At 47.0% G+C, this 16,333-nt stretch overlaps 1 protein-coding gene across 1 annotated transcript in view; it reads left to right on the top strand.

The window, feature by feature from the left end:
• The window catches only part of CASC3 (CASC3 exon junction complex subunit), a 352,838-nt gene that overhangs the window by 168,161 nt on the left and 168,344 nt on the right, over positions 1-16,333 (top strand). Inside the window, exons 8-9 of the mRNA XM_069237412.1 lie at positions 7,783-7,844; positions 8,358-8,466. Of these exons, the coding sequence (XP_069093513.1) occupies positions 7,783-7,844; positions 8,358-8,466 (171 nt within the window). The remainder of the gene's footprint in view (positions 1-7,782; positions 7,845-8,357; positions 8,467-16,333) is intronic.

Genomic DNA, 16,333 nt, shown 5'->3' with positions numbered 1-16,333 from the left:
CCAATAAAAAAAAACTCACAAGGGGGTATGAATGATTATGGACCTCTTAGTAGCCAAAAGGCATATTGCCATACACTAAGTGCTCACCGTACGTTATAGATGGAATATCTGCTGGAGTGGGTGGGGGCTGAGGAGGTACACCTAAGGAAAATTAGGATGGATGCCAAAGCCCAGGAGGTCTTGCTAGCTTGGGTGGCTATGACCCACATTCTACTACACCGTACCGTCCCCAATCACAATAGCACTACATTGCCGACACCCAGCAGAGGTTAAGCTCAGTTTGCAGGGTTTTCGCGGGCAGTCTGCACTGCTGTCATCCTACAGACCGGTTTCTGCCCTCCTGCTGCTTGACCAGCTGAAGCCCAGGAAGGCAGAAGAAAGGATTGCCTTTGGAAATAGGTGTTACATGGCTTGGGAGGGGTAGCCTCTCCAAGCCACCGGTATGCTTTGAAGGCCATGTTTGGTGCTCTCCTTGCATAAACTAGTTTGCACCAGTCCAGGGACCTCCGGTCCCTGCTCTGGCGTGAAACTGGACAATGGAATGGGGAAGTGACTACTCCCCGGTCTGTCACCACCCCAAGGGTGATGCACAGAGCACCTCCAGGTGGCCACTTGATTCTACCACCTTGAATCCAAGGTGGGCAGAGGCCCCTGGGAACATTGGAGTGGCCAGGCCAGGCAGGTGACATCACAGCCCCCTCTGGATAGGTGGTCACCCTCCTAGGTGACCGATTCCGCCTTCGTGGGCTACTTAGGTTCTCCCTCTTGGATGGGTCCTCAGATTTGATGTGCAAGATTCCAGCAGGACTCCTGCATCATTTACTTCAACTTCTGGTCATTGGGACTACAACTGCACCCTCCAGGAACTAACAATCCTGCAACTCAAGCAACAACTCCGTGTTGCAACATTGCTTCTCCAGCTCATTCCAGCAACTGCAACATTTCCCTGGTTGTGTATCCTCTGAGGGCGACAATTCTTCAGCCTGCACAAGAAGCAAGAAGGAATCTCCCTTGGAGTGAAAGGCACACCCCTGCATCCGCAGGCGCCAACTGCAATGACAACGGCTGCGTGGATCCTCTCATATCCAGAACTGTGTGAATTCCACATCACAGGTGGTTGTCTGGAGTGGTCTCCTTGGTCCTCCATACCAGCTATCCATCTTGGGAAACTGTAAGCCCATGCCTCTCTTTTCAGGACAGTACACCCTGTGCACTGCGACTCTTGCAGCTACCAAGGCTTTTTGGCTCTTCTTCCAAGGGATCTTCAGGCTCCGTGTTACCCTGGCCTCCAGCACTCTTCCCTGCAAAGCACAGTATCCTGCCTGCTGCTGCAGCGACATGACTACTCTCCAGGTGTGCTGAGTGGGCCTCCCTGCAACTCCTGTGCCTGCTCCCTGTGAGTTGCCTGTAGGGGTTGCATCCTCAACTTCTGGCTCTCCTCACTGCTGAGGGTCGCCTGGGACTCCCCGCCTTGGGTTGAGCCTCTAACCCTCCCCACCACCCCCAACCTTCCTTGTCCCCAGCAGCTCTGCAGCTCTTCTTTTGCAACTCTTGCCTTTGCCAAGGCTTGTTGGTGATGGTTTTCCACACCACTGTCGGACTGCAACTCTTCTACTGACATGGGACATTAACTGCATCACTTCTGATGGATTCAGCTACCTGTGGATTCCTCACCTAAAGAATTTTCACCCATGCGGCAGCATCCGCCGGAAATTTTTCTTATAGCTTTGCACGTCGATGATGTCACAATTGCCCGACTCCCACGCAACGCCGTATGACGTCATCCAGGCAATAAGAGGTCCTCGTCGGCGTGCAGACGTCAGTTCCCTTTTTTCCGTGTGTAAGGAAATGCCTCCTTGGCATGGTTACCCCCCTGACTTTTATGCCTTTGCTGATGCCAAGTTATGATTTGAAAGTGTGCTGAGGCCTGCTAACCAGGCCCCAGCACCTGTGTTCTTTCCCTAACCTGTACCCTTGTAACTGGTACCCCTGGTACCAAGGGCCCTGATGCCAGGGAAGGTCTCTAAGGGCTGCAGCATGTCTTATGCCACCCTGGGGACCCCTCACTCAGCACATGCACACTGCTTGCCAGCTTGTGTGTGCTGGTGGGGAGAAAATTACTAAGTCGGCATGGCACTCCCCTCGGGTGCCATGCCAACCTCACACTGCCCATGTGTAGGAAGTTGGCTCTGTATGCACTATTTCAAAGTAAGAAATAGCATGCACAGAGTCCAAGAGTTCCCCTTAGAGGTAAGATAGTGACACAAAAAGATAATTGTAAAGCTCTATTTTGTGGTAGTGTGGTCGAGCAGTAGGCTTATCAGAGGGTAGTGTTAAGCATTTGTTGTACACACACAGGCAATAAATGAGGAACACACACTCAAAGACAATTCCAGGCCAATAGTTTTTTATATAGAAAAATATATTTTCTTAGTTTATTTTAAGAACCACAGGTTCAAGATTTACAAACAATACTTTAAATGAAAGGTATTTCACTTAGGAACTTTAGGGACTTTGAATCAGGAAAATAGCATATACAGTTTTCACACAAATGGCAATAAGCTATTTTAAAACTAGACAGTGCAATTTTCAAAAGTTCCTGGGGGAGGTAAGTGTTTGTTAGTTTTGCAGGTAAGTAAACCACCTACAGGGTTCAAAGTTGGGTCCAAGGTAGCCCACCGTTGGGGGTTCAGGGAAACCCCAAAGTTACCACACCAGCAGCTCAGGGCCGGTCAGGTGCAGAGGTCAAAGTTGGGCCCCCAAAAAAATAGGCTTCAATGGAGAAGGGGGTGCCCCGGTTCCAGTCTGCCCGCAGGTAGGTACCCGTGTCTTCAGAGGGCAGAGTGCAAACAGGCATCAGGTTTGCAATAGGTTTCAATGGGAGACCCAGGGGTCTCTTCAGCGAAGCAGGCAGGCAAGGGGGGGGGGGGGGGGGGGAGGCTCCTCTGGGTAGCCACCACCTGGGCAAGGGAGAGGGCCACCTGTGGGTTGCTCCTGCACTGGATGTCGGATCCTTCAGGTCCTGGGGGCTGCGGGTGCAGTGTCTTTTCCAGGCGTCCGGTTCTTTGAAGCAGGCAGTCGCGTTCAGGGGTAGCCTCTGGATTCCCTCTGCAGGCGTCGCTGTGGGGACTCAGGGGGGTCAACTCTGGCTACTCACAGGGTCGTAGACACCTGGGAGTCCTCCCTGTAGTGTTGTTTCTCGGAAGGTCGAGCCGGAGGCGTCGGTTGCATAGTGAAAAAGTGTCACACTTCTGGCGGGAAACGTGCAGTCCTTTAAAAGTTGTTTCTTTGTTGCAAAGTTGTTTCTTCTTTGGAACAGAGCCGCTGTACTCGGGAGTTCTTGGTCCTTTTAGATGCAGGGTAGTCCTCTGAGGCTTCAGAAGTCGCTGGACCCTGGGGAACGCGTCGCTGTTGCAGTTTTTCTAGAAGTGGGGAGACAGGCCGATGGGGCTGGGGCCAAAGCAGTTGGTGTCTCCGTCTTCTCTGCAGGGCTTTCAAGTCAGCAGTTCTTCTTCGTCTTCAGGTTGCAGGAATCTAGTTTCCTAGGTTCTGGGGAGCCCTTAAATACTGAATTTAGTGGTGTGTTTAGGTCTGGGAGGGCAGTAGCCAATGGCTACTGTCCTTGAGGGTGGCGACACGCTCTTTGTGCCTCCTCCCTGAGGGGAGCAGGGCACATCCCTATTCCTATTGGGGGAGTCCTCCAAAATCAAGATGGATGATTTCTAAAGGCAGGGGTCACCTCATCTCAGGACACCTTAGGGGCTGTCCTGACTGGTGGGTGACTCCTCCTTGTTTTTCTCATTATCTCCCCTTCACTTGCCGCCAAAAGTGGGGGCTGTGTCCAGGGGGTGGGCATCTCCACTAGCTGGAGTGCCCTGGGGCATTGTAACACGAAGCCTGAGCCTTTGAGGCTCACTGCTAGGTGTTACAGTTCCTGCAGGGGGGAGGTGTGAAGCACCTCCACCCAGAGCAGGCTTTTGTTTCGGTCCTCAGAGAGCACAAAGGCCCTCACCACATGGGGTCAGAAACTCGTCTCTCAGCAGCAGACTGGCACAGACCAGTCAGTCCTGCACTGAACAATTGGGTAAAATACAGGGGGGGCTCTCTAAGATGCCCTCTGTGTGCATTTTTTAATAAATCCAACACTGGCATCAGTGTGGGTTTATTATTCTGAGAAGTTTGACACCAAACTTCCCAGTATTCAGTGTAGCCATTTTGGAGCTGTGGAGTTCGTTTTTGACAGACTCCCAGACCAAATACTCCTGTGGCTACCCTGCACTTACAATGTCTAAGGTTTTGCTTAGAAACTGTAGGGGCATAGTGCTCATGCACCTATGCCCTCACCTGTGGTATAGTGCACCCTGCCTTAGGGCTGTAAGGCCTGCTAGAGGGGTGACTTACCTATTTTGTAAAGTTTGTGCAAATTTAGTGACCATTACAATAGTAAAGGAGTTCTCTGTAAATGATGGTGGGCTACCAGGCCCAGTGTTCAAAAATGCACCTTGGCTACATAGTACACCCCTACCATTCTCCTGCTGAATGGACTCCCCACAAGTTCTACACTTGTTTTTTGTGACACTTTTTTTATAGCCAGTTATATAACAATGATGGCAGCACCCTCACTCTGAAAATTGTTCCCTATCCACTGTACCTACCATGGTTTAATGGATGTACATTGCACTGTGTATTGAGTACTCTCGGATGAACACCAGGTGGCAGCTTGAGCCTACACACACACACAAACTGGAAGTTATCATATTTTATTATAAGTGAACAGCTTGCTAGGGATTTGTGGTTTAAAACTAATCAAAAGCATGCCTTACTGCCAGTATGTCCATCATCCTCAGGGGAACCAGCTGCTTTGTGGCAGAGGTACCCACGTGGCCAGTGTCAGTGCCTGCCCAGTCAGCAACTGTGCCATCCCCGAAAAGCCCTACCTCTTTGGCGTGCTCTTCACAGAGCAAAGCTGCCAACTGACAGGAAGAATCAGATGATTCTATCTAGGTTGGCAGGGAATTACATTGGACAGGTGGTTTCTGTAGATAGTTTTTACCGGAGGAGCTCTCCCATTACTTTCTTCTCTGCTGCAGCTTTTACTTGGTCCTGGATTTCAGTGAGGTTGACTCGGAGACTGCTGGGACTGAAAACCTCCTGCATTCTGCAGGTCAAGCACAGCTGCAGGCTATGCAATGAGATCTGAAGTCCCAGCAAGCCCAACATCAAGGGGACTTCTATGACTACGTTCAGAGATAGGAGGAGACTGCAGTAGATCTGTAGTGGTGGTTGCTGGAGAGCAGATTTGTCAGCAGCAGACCCTGCTCCTGTTCCCCACAGCTGACAATGGTGGCAGATGCATTGCTTCTGGAATGGGGAAGCCATCTGGACGAGGTGGAGATAAGAGGTCTCTGGTATCCAACTGAGTCCCGGCTCCACATCAGCACTCTGGAGCGGAGGACCATCTGCTTGCCACTGAAAGCCTTGGGCCATCCACTTGGCACTGAAAGCCTTTCTGCCATCCATCAAAAGGAGGCTGGTGCAGGTGCTCACGGACAACACAATCATCATATGGTACTGCGACAAACAGGGCTGGGTGCCCTGTGCTAGGAGGCCTTGTGCCTCTGGAAACGACTGGACCACCAAGTAATTTTCCTGGTGGTGAACCACCTTGCAGGATCATAAGATGCTAGGATGGTCAAGGTCAGCTATTGGCACCTTATGGATAACAACTGACAGTTATACCCAACGGTGGCACAAGGTCTTTCGCGACTGAGGAGAACCTTGGCTCGATCTGTTTGGGAACCACCAAGATCGCATAGTCTCGGCACTGCTGCATGTTGGAGTTTCCAAGGCGTTTCTTGCTCAGACCTGTTCTGCCTGGAGTGGAACTTGGGACTCCTGTATGCCTTTCTGCCGGTACCACTTGCGCACCGAGTTCTCAAGAAGATCAGAACAGACCGGGTCCAAGTCATCTTAGTGACTGCGAATTTGGACATGAAGAGTATGTTATTGAGAACTCCTGGGCTTGAGCACATGTTCTCTGATCAGGCTACTCCTCCAGGATAACCTCCTGTCGCAGCAACAAGTAGTGGTTCTGCACCTGGGCCTACACATTTTCCATCTTCATGTGTGGAGATTGAGCAGGGACAGCCAAACACCTTTGACCTTCATCTGGAGGTGGTTGATGTTTTCCTGGAAGCCAGGTATCACTCAACGAAATGTATATGCCTGTGGTTTTGTGTGGCACATGCCATGTTTGACTCCTTCAGTCCAAGTTATCGAATGTTCTGCTGTTTGTTCTCCCTTGCCCAGCAAGGCCTTGGTTTGGGCACAGTCAAGGGTCTCATTTGGCCTTCTTACTGATGCTCGATCAGCTCTTTGTTTAAATCAGTTGTGATGTTTCTTCAAAGGGCTATGACATGTTTTCTCCAGCCTCTTTGTGATGCCACAATGGGACCTTAAGCTGGCCCTGACTTACATGATGTGCTCTCCATTTCGTGCCACTTCACAGCTGTCCCTTATGATTCCTTACCATTAAGACTGTGTTCCCCATTACCTTGGCACAACGTGCACGTGAGCTTCAGGCTCACTGTATTAATCCATCTTACACTGTTTTCTCAGAAAACTGGTTCTCCAGACTCCAGCATCTTTTCTGTTGAAAGATGTGAGACTGTTCCATTTAAGGCAAACCATCTCTCTGCCAGCGTTATATGCTTGCCCTACCCCCCTGAGGAGGGAGAGAGAGACTATTGCTTGGACCCCCTAGAGAGGGCTGAGCTTTGGTAGATCATACCAAAGACCCCCGGGTAGCCGATCAGCTCGTGCGGTTCCCTGAAGAACAAAAAGGCAAGGCAGAAAATAATCTTCTGCTGGATGGTGCTCTGCAGAAAGACCTGCTAAGCAGTGGCTAAATAGCAGCCTCAAGAAAGGCTGCATGCTCATTCGACCAGGGCCAAAGCTGCTACCTCTTATCCCCTCTTAGCCATCTGCCAAGCAGCTACGTGGGCGTCCCTCCATATGTTGTCTGGGCTGTGATTTTTGCATATGGGCGTTTGCCTGCTGGTTCCTGCAGGACTTTTTGGTGTGAGTCCTCTCACAGACCCACATCTAAATAGGTCCTGCTTTGGTAATGAAGAATCTGCAGTTACAAGTCTCTATCAGCAGAACGTGTTACTTACCTTTTGGTAATGTTCTTTCTGCTAGAGACACCCATTAATAAAATCCCATATTTAGCTATCTTCACACTGTCTACCAATTTTCCTTTGGGCCTCCGTGTGTGGCAGGACGGACAGTCTCAAAAGTAACTGATGTCAGTTCACTGGTGTGTGGTGCCTTTAATGGCCCACTTGCTACCTCCAAATGAGAACTGCAGAAGTGCAGAGTGACAAGGTGCCACTTTCCAGCACGCAGAGGTACTGCTGAAAAGTTTTATGATCCTGTCTGCCTCCCGGGAAATAATCATAATTGAGGAATCTGTGGCTAGATAGTTTCTACCAGAAAGGGTGTTAAGGTAAGTAACGTGTTCTTTACTAGATTCTAGAATCTAAACCAGTGGATGCTGCTGATCAACACAAGAGAATACATTGAAGACTGAGCATTTGTGCACCTTTTAATTTAATCAAGTAATACAAATAAACACATAATAGAAACCAGTTGCACGGTTACCACCCTAGATATTAAATCATTTTGCTTTCAGTTGCACATTTATGGAAACAAACATTTACACCTTGTTGAACTTTCTTGATTCTGAAGCCTGACTATGGTCCTTTACTTTCTGATTTTTAGGAATACCAAACCATATGCACATTGGTGGCGGACCTCCTCAGTTCAACCGCATGGAGGAAATGGTAAGTGAAAGTGCATTGACGAAGCCAACAGTGTTGGTGTCCTCCTCTTTCTAGAACGTGCGCAGTACTGGAAGCAACACAAAGCTACATAAAAAAAACAAGACTTTGTCACCCAAAGGAATAAACCTTGGCTATTTGGTGTATTATTCCGCTGCCTCTGCAGTGGTTCAGTTGCAGTGCATCAAAATACGCTGAATAAACACACACATCCTTAATCCTATGGATGTATTGTATACAAAAAGCTTTTTTTTCCTTGTAATTGCAGTAGGGATTTTTAGAAGAATATTTCAGTTTTCAGTCTGGACTCATTGCTTTCCAGTCCTTTTGTCCTTGCTCGTTTCTCATGGAAGTGCCTTTCCAGGCCATCATCTCCTCCCTTCCAGAACTTAGATTGTTAAAGGTTTCCCCAGTTTTTGTACAGTTTGAGTTTCATCTATGATTGTTATCCTGGCGAGTACCTTTCTGTAAAATAATCGTTTCTCTTTACTAATCTTTTCATGTCCTGTCTTTTAGGGGGTACAGCCTAGCCGTGCAAAACGATACTCCTCTCAGCGTCAGCGGCCTATTCCAGAGCCGCCTCCTATGCACATCAGCATCATGGAGCGCCACTACTATGACCCTTGTAAGTTCCTGCGTGTATCTCTGTAGAGAACTGTCTGCTGATGCCCACAAAAGCTGTAGATAGCAGTTTATACAGAAGGGCTTCTGGCATTTGTAGATTCTCTTTGACACTTTCAACCCTGAGCCTGGAGAAGAATTGTTTACTTTTACAATTCTGAAGTACTTTTTAAAACTCTAAGCAGCTGGGCTGAACAAACGGATTTGTAAAGATTAGAAGTAGAAATTTGGGAAATGAGAATTCTTGATAAGCCAAAAATTAAATTGACACCGAATGAGAACGAGGGAGGGGTGTTGGCTTGAAAGGTGTTAGATGGGTATGTTTCTCCTCATTCTCCAAAGTTGAGGAAGGCCCATTTGAAAACTGCTGCTCCACCATTCACTGCTGTGCTGTGCAGAATCAGACGTTTGGTAGTGTGCGTCAGTGCTGGCATAATTTTTTTAAAGTTCACTTTACACACTTTTTATGTTAAGTGGTACATCGATTGAGATTGCATCCTGTGCAGATAGTGACACTTGTTGAAGTTGCTCATCTTGTGGGAGAATGAAGAAACTTGCATAGTCTGTATACTCTGGTTATTTCAGCAAAGTGACACGCATACAGCAACATGCCTTGGGGCATGACCAGCTTTCACAGTTGTGCTGTCAGCTGGAATATTAGTGAGGGCGGGCCAGTGCTTTCTTAAATAGAAGAGGACTGCGGCATGATCCTTGTGGACAAGCACCACTTGTGGAGGGAGGGCGGGGGGGCGGTCGGCTCTAAGAACAAAAAAAGAATAGCCCCTTTGATCTCTAGCACATTTGTGTTGGGGACTAACCTGTTCCAGAATGCACTGATAACGAGTCACTTGTTAATCTTCTCCAACCAAGTGCTGTTGCTGTAGTTTGCCTCTTTAGTAGGCACGGAGACCCACCACAGGAGTTTGATATGATAGACATGTAGACTGTGACATGCTTGGACTAACTATGCAACATCTGATCAGCGTTTTGTTAGAAGAGTTGCAGGGAGCAACTGTCACATTTACAATCCTTGGTGTTTCTGCATCATTATGCTGATATGCATTGCTCTCCAGTTTTACATAGTTCACATATTTGCACGTTTGAATCATCCCCTATCAAGCTGCAAATCCCAGTTAAATTTAAATAGCACTAAACCATTTTGAAATTGTCATAGGCCTCAACAAATGTGTGTTTATTAGCATGTCTTCCTCATTTGAAACAGCCCAAACTTAATTCGATGTGGTGCTGAGCCACCCTTCTCCCCCAGAGGCACCTTTTACTGCCTTGGAATAGACACTTTGCCTTGTTCTGGCAGAAGTGCTGCAGATTGACAGTTCCCTGTTCTGACAGGAGTCTGTCTCTTTCTGAACGGCCAGGGGACACAAGCAGCCATAGGTAATGTCTTTTGTTTTGTCTATGTAAAATCTGACAAAACACATTCAAGAGTGGGAAAATGAACTGGCTCACCTACCGTACCGTACCTACTTGTTCCCTGGTGTTCTGGATTAGGTCTGTGACACCCCCCACAGCCCACTAAATATTCCATATGGGACATTCCATGTGTATTGGGGACGTGGCCATTGTGCTTCCAGCCGTGTTGGGGTGTGTCCGTTACGTCTCATGCAGGTCACGTCGATACCCTGTAGCCAGGGGCACCAAATCGTGCATAAGAGTGTGTGGCGTTTGGCCATATTGGTGTGTGTCTGTCCTGCCATTACACTTGTAATGGGAGTGGCTAGCCTCATTGCCATGCAAACCGAGTCGCTTCAAACGTATGGCTTGTAAAATTTGCTTGCTTTTCTTTGCAAGTGAATAGAGGCTGGATTTTATTCTAAAGCTCACTTATAAAAAAATAAAAAAATTGTATGATTATATTTTCTCCACAACTAGGGAAGAGAATTAAAATTTACAGAGGGTCAGAAATTCATACTCAATTATTTTGTGAAATGTGCAGAGCATTGTGACCTCATTATTGTTAACTGGGTTCCACTGTTCTGGATTAATGTTCATACCCTAGAAGGAAGTGTCAGAAGTCAAAAGAATCCCCTGGCCGCGTAGTGTGATAAATTATGGTATTCTTCCAAATTATGGCAGGTAGGCAATGGTAGTTAGGAACATGATTAATCTTCTCGTAAAACAAATGTAAGTGTCTGTCACATTCCATATGATAAGTATTATTAGTAGGTGTATATGCTAACTGGTACCATTAAACTTGTGCTACTGAACTTGCATAGCCAAGGTTGACAGTTATTCCTGGCTGGTGATTATGCTTAACCTCGGTGATGCCTACTGAATGGGACACAGTATTTGTCTCTTTTATGCATATAGAGAGGTTTAACTACAGCTTGTAGCTCATACTGTAGTCTACCCAAGGGATATTTTAATTCTAGCCCATCTTATGTATGGAGAGGTGATGTATCCACCGCTGTTCTTCTTCAAAAAGCTTCTTCTCTGTGATGTTACTAGTACCCTCCAGTTGTTCTATAATCACCCACGTCACGTCATTGGTGGTGTCCCCTGCTATCGGACAGTGATCAGTTAAAGTTGTGGTACTGCCTTTTACCCTGATATTACTCTGGTGTTCATAGATGCGTGTTTTAATTTTTCTAGTGGTCATGCCCACATAGCGTAACTTACATGGGCAGGTTATCATGTAGATGACATTAATAGAATTGCAATTGGTGTGCCTTTTCTGGATCCATATTTTTACAGGTTCTGACTCCAATGTCTTTGCAGTGCTCGTCAAATGACAAATAATGCTGTCGCCACAAGCGTAATGACCTGTTATATTGGGTAGCCCCTTTTGTCCTGTATAGTACATGTTAACTTTATATTCTTTTTTGGACAAGTTACTACCAAACTGTCCTCAAGGCTTCTAGCCCTTTTAAAGGAAAAAGGTGGCTTCTCCCATTTGTTTTTCTATTGTCATTATGTTCCCATGGTTATTGATCACTTTTTTCATCTGATTAGAAATAGTGGTTCGATGGCATCTGTCGCTGTAGATACACATGTTCTGCAATAGCTCGCCATCTGGTGTTGGGTCGGAGTGTTACAAGTTGTTTTTCTTCGAAGAAGTGTTTTCGAGTCACGGGACCGAGTGACTCCTCCTTCTGTGCTCATTGCGCCTGGGCGTCGACTCCATCTTCGATTGTTTTCTTTCTGCCATCGGGTTCGGACGTGTTCCTGTCGCTCCGAGTTTCGGAACGGAAAGATAGCTGAAAACTGAAGATTTTCGACGGTATCGTTGCGATCCGGTTCGAGATAAACACACACGACGACGCATTGAACATCGAAGCGCTTCGGTGCCCTTCGGGGTAGATTTCAGCACACCGTCGGGGCCTAGTCGGCCCGACCGCGTGGAGAACAACGCCGATGGAACGGACCCCGTTTCGATTCTGCCCTGAATGCCACAACAAATATCCTTATACGGACCAACACTCGGTCTGTAACCTGTGCCTGTCACCCGAGCACAGCGAAGAATCCTGTGAGGCCTGTCGGGCGTTCCGGTCCCGAAAAACTCTGCGCGACCGTCGAGCGAGAAGACTGCAGATGGCGTCCACGCCAAAGGAGCATCGACAGTTCGAGACAGAAGAGGAACAGGAGAAATCCTTTTCCATCCAGGATTCAGACTCCGATGAACTCGACAATACAAAAACTGTGAGTAAGACGTCGAGATCAGAACTTAAAAAAGGCAAAAAGGCCCAGGGGACGCCACTGCCAACCGGCCATGGCTCAACCCAAATTACCGGTGACCAACAATCGGCACCGAAAAAGGCCCATTCAGTGTCGAGAACGTCCGACTCCGGTCGAGACACCGGCACGCAGCCTCCTCGGGACCGAGAGAGTGCTAAATAGAAGCATCGACACCGAGAGTTCGGTGTCGACACGGATCGACGCCGAGACAGTGGCGCCGAAGACCATAGAGGCCAAGATTTTTCGGCACAAAAGAAGAGGAAGGTTACCTCGGAGCCGAAAAGACAAACAACAGGGTTTTCGGAGCCGAAAAAAGCACCAACAGACCCAGTTTCAGGCTCCTATACTGAAGAGCATTCTATGTCTTCACAAATGAAAAAACACAGATTCGAACAGGAACTGCAATCCACTGAAGTGGATCACACGCAAAAGCGTATCTTTATTCAGCAGGGGACAGGGAAGATCAGTACCCTTCCACCTGTCAAAAGAAAGAGAACACTTCAGTTTATAGCACTAGAGGCTCCTCAGCAACAAACAGCAAAGAAGGTAACACCTCCTCCCTCGCCTCCACATGTAACTCCGGCTTCGCCAACTTACACCCCGTCACATTCGCCAGCTCACACCGCCATGAGCCACGATGACCAAGATCAAGACGCGTGGGACTTGTACGATGCACCAGTGTCTGATAACAGCCCAGACACATACCCAACTAGGCCATCACCACCTGAGGACAGCACAGCCTATTCACAAGTGGTGGCTAGAGCAGCACAGTTCCATAATGTGGAACTACACTCTGAACAAGTAGAGGATGACTTTTTATTTAACACCCTCTCCTCCACCCACAGCTCCTACCAAAGCCTGCCTATGCTCCCAGGCATGCTACGCCATGCAAAGGAGATCTTCAAGGAACCAGTTAAAAGTATTCATCACCTCTCAGCTGCCACCAGACTCTGTGGTGGTAGGGGCTGCCAGAAAACGGGCAAATTCACACACTTCTGGGGATGCACCTCCCCCAGATAAAGAAAGCAGAAAGTTCGATGCAGCCGGGAAGAGGGTCGCTGTCCAAGCAGCAAACCAGTGGCGCATCGCAAACTCACAAGCGCTGCTAGCGCGATACGACAGAGCCCACTGGGATGAGATGCAGCATCTCATTGAACATCTCCCAAAAGATCTACAAAAAAGAGCAAAACAGGTTGTTGAGGAGGGTCAAAACATTTCCAACAATCAAATACGCTCCTCTATGGATGCAGCAGACACAGCCGCAAGGACCATTAATACGTCGGTTACCATCCGTAGGCACGCATGGCTCAGAACGTCTGGATTCAAGCCAGAAATTCAGCAGGCAGTACTTAACATGCCAGTAAACGAAAAACTTCTGTTCGGTCCGGAGGTCGACACAGCCATAGAAAAGCTCAAAAAGGACACTGACACTGCCAAGGCCATGGGCGCACTCTACTCCCCGCAGAGCAGAGGATCTTATACCACCTTCCGCAAAACACCTTTTAGAGGAGGGTTTCGGGGTCAGGCCACACAAGCTAGTACCTCACAGTCCGCACCGTCCACCTACCAGGGACAGTACAGGGGAGGCTTTCGGGGCCAGTATAGAGGAGGGCAATTCCCTAGGAATAGAGGAAGATTTCAAAGCCCCAAAACCACTACCAACAAGCAGTGACTCACACGTCACTCACCCCCCCCACACAACACCAGTGGGGGGAAGGATAAGTCAATATTACGAAGCATGGGAGGAAATAACTACAGACACATGGGTCCTAGCAATTATCCAACATGGTTATTGCATAGAATTCCTGCAATTCCCTCCAGACATACCACCAAAATCACAAAATTTATCAAAACACCATTCACAGCTTCTAGAGATAGAAGTTCAAGCACTACTGCAAAAAAATGCAATAGAATTAGTACCAAGCACACAAATAAACACAGGAGTTTATTCACTGTACTTTTTGATACCAAAAAAGGACAAAACACTGAGACCAATTCTAGACCTCAGAGTAGTAAACACATTCATCAAATCAGACCACTTTCACATGGTCAAACTACAAGAAGTGTTACCATTGCTCAAAAAACACAACTACATGACAACCCTAGACCTCAGACGCATATTTCCATATACCAATACATCAATCACACAGAAAATATCTAAGGTTTGTATTCAAAGGAATACATTACCAATTCAAAGTATTGCCTTTTGGTTTAACAACCGCTCCAAGAGTATTCACAAAATGCCTAGCAGTAGTCGCTGCACACATCAGAAGGCAGCAAATACATGTATTCCCGTATCTAGACGACTGGCTAATCAAAACCACTTCGCTCACACAATGCTCAAACCACACAAATCAAGTCATACAAACCCTCTACAAACTAGGGTTCACCGTCAACTTTGCAAAATCCAACATTCAGCCAAGCAAAGTACAGCAATATCTAGGAGCCATAATAGACACGACAAAAGGAGTAGCAACGCCAACTCCACAAAGAATTCACAATTTCAACAGAGTCATTCAACACATGTCTCCAAATCAGACAATACAAGCAAGAACAATACTACAGCTCCTAGGCATGATGTCCTCATGCATAGCCATTGTCCCAAACGCAAGACTGCACATGAGGCCTTTACAACAGTGCCTAGCCTCACAGTGGTCTCAAGCACAGGGTCACCTTCTAGATCTGGTGTTAATAGACCGCCAAACTTACCTCTCGCTTCTATGGTGGAACAGTATAAATTTAAACAAAGGGCGGCCTTTCCAAGACCCAGTGCCACAGTACGTAATAACAACAGATGCTTCCATGACAGGGTGGGGAGCACATCTCAATCAACACAACATAAGAGGACAATGGAACATACATCAAACAAAACTGCATATAAATCATCTAGAATTATTAGCAGTTTTTCAAGCACTAAAAGCTTTCCAACCAATCATAATCCACAAATACATCCTTGTCAAAACAGACAACATGACAACGATGTATTATCTAAACAAACAAGGAGGAACACATTCAATGCAGTTAAGCTTATTAGCTCAAAACATATGGAAGTGGGCAATCCACCATCAAATTCGTCTAATAGCACAGTTTATTCCAGGGATCCAGAATCAACTGGCAGACAATCTCTCTCGAGATCACCAGCAAGTCCACGAATGGGAAATCCACCCACAAATTCTAAACACCTACTTCACACTCTGGGGAACACCTCAAATAGACTTATTTGCAACAAAAGAGAACGCAAAATGCCAAAACTTCGCGTCCAGATACCCACACAAGCAATCCCAAGGCAATGCCCTATGGATGAACTGGTCAGGAATATTTGCTTACGCTTTTCCTCCTCTCCCTCTCCTTCCTTATCTAGTAAACAAATTGAGTCAAAACAAACTCAAACTCATTTTAATAGCACCAACGTGGGCAAGACAACCCTGGTACACAACACTGCTAGATCTCTCTGTAGTACCCCACATCAAACTGCCCAACAAACCAGATCTGTTAACGCAACACAACCAACAGATCAGACACCCAGATCCAGCATCGCTGAATCTAGCAATCTGGCTCCTGAAATCCTAGAATTCGGACACTTACAACTTAGCCAAGAGTGTATGGAAGTCATAAAGCAGGCCAGAAGGCCATCCACTAGACACTGCTACGCAAGTAAGTGGAAAAGATTTGTTTGTTACTGCCATCATAATCAGATACAACCACTACACGCAACTCCAAAACATATAGTAAATTACTTGCTCCATTTACAAAAAGCAAAGCTAGCCTTCTCTTCTATTAAAATACACCTTGCAGCAATATCTGCATACCTGCAGACTACCTATTCTACTTCCTTGTCTAGGATACCAGTCATCAAAGCATTCATAGAAGGTCTTAAAAGAATTATACCACCAAGAACACCACCTGTTCCTTCATGGAACCTAAACGTGGTCCTAACAAGACTCATGGGCCCACCTTTCGAACCCATGCACTCTTGCGGAATACAATTCCTAACCTGGAAAGTTGCCTTTCTCATCGCCATTACATCTCTAAGAAGAGTAAGTGAAATTCAAGCGTTCACAACACAAGAACCTTTTATACAAATACATAAAAATAAGGTCGTCCTACGACCTAATCCAAAATTTTTACCAAAAGTTATTTCACCGTTCCATCTAAATCAAACGGTAGAACTACCAGTT

Source organism: Pleurodeles waltl, chromosome 6 (genome assembly GCF_031143425.1).
Source record: "Pleurodeles waltl isolate 20211129_DDA chromosome 6, aPleWal1.hap1.20221129, whole genome shotgun sequence".
Classification (NCBI taxonomy): Eukaryota; Metazoa; Chordata; class Amphibia; order Caudata; family Salamandridae; genus Pleurodeles; species Pleurodeles waltl.
The sequence above is the reverse complement of the archived record's forward strand: the minus strand, read 5'-3'. Positions and strand labels throughout refer to the sequence as shown.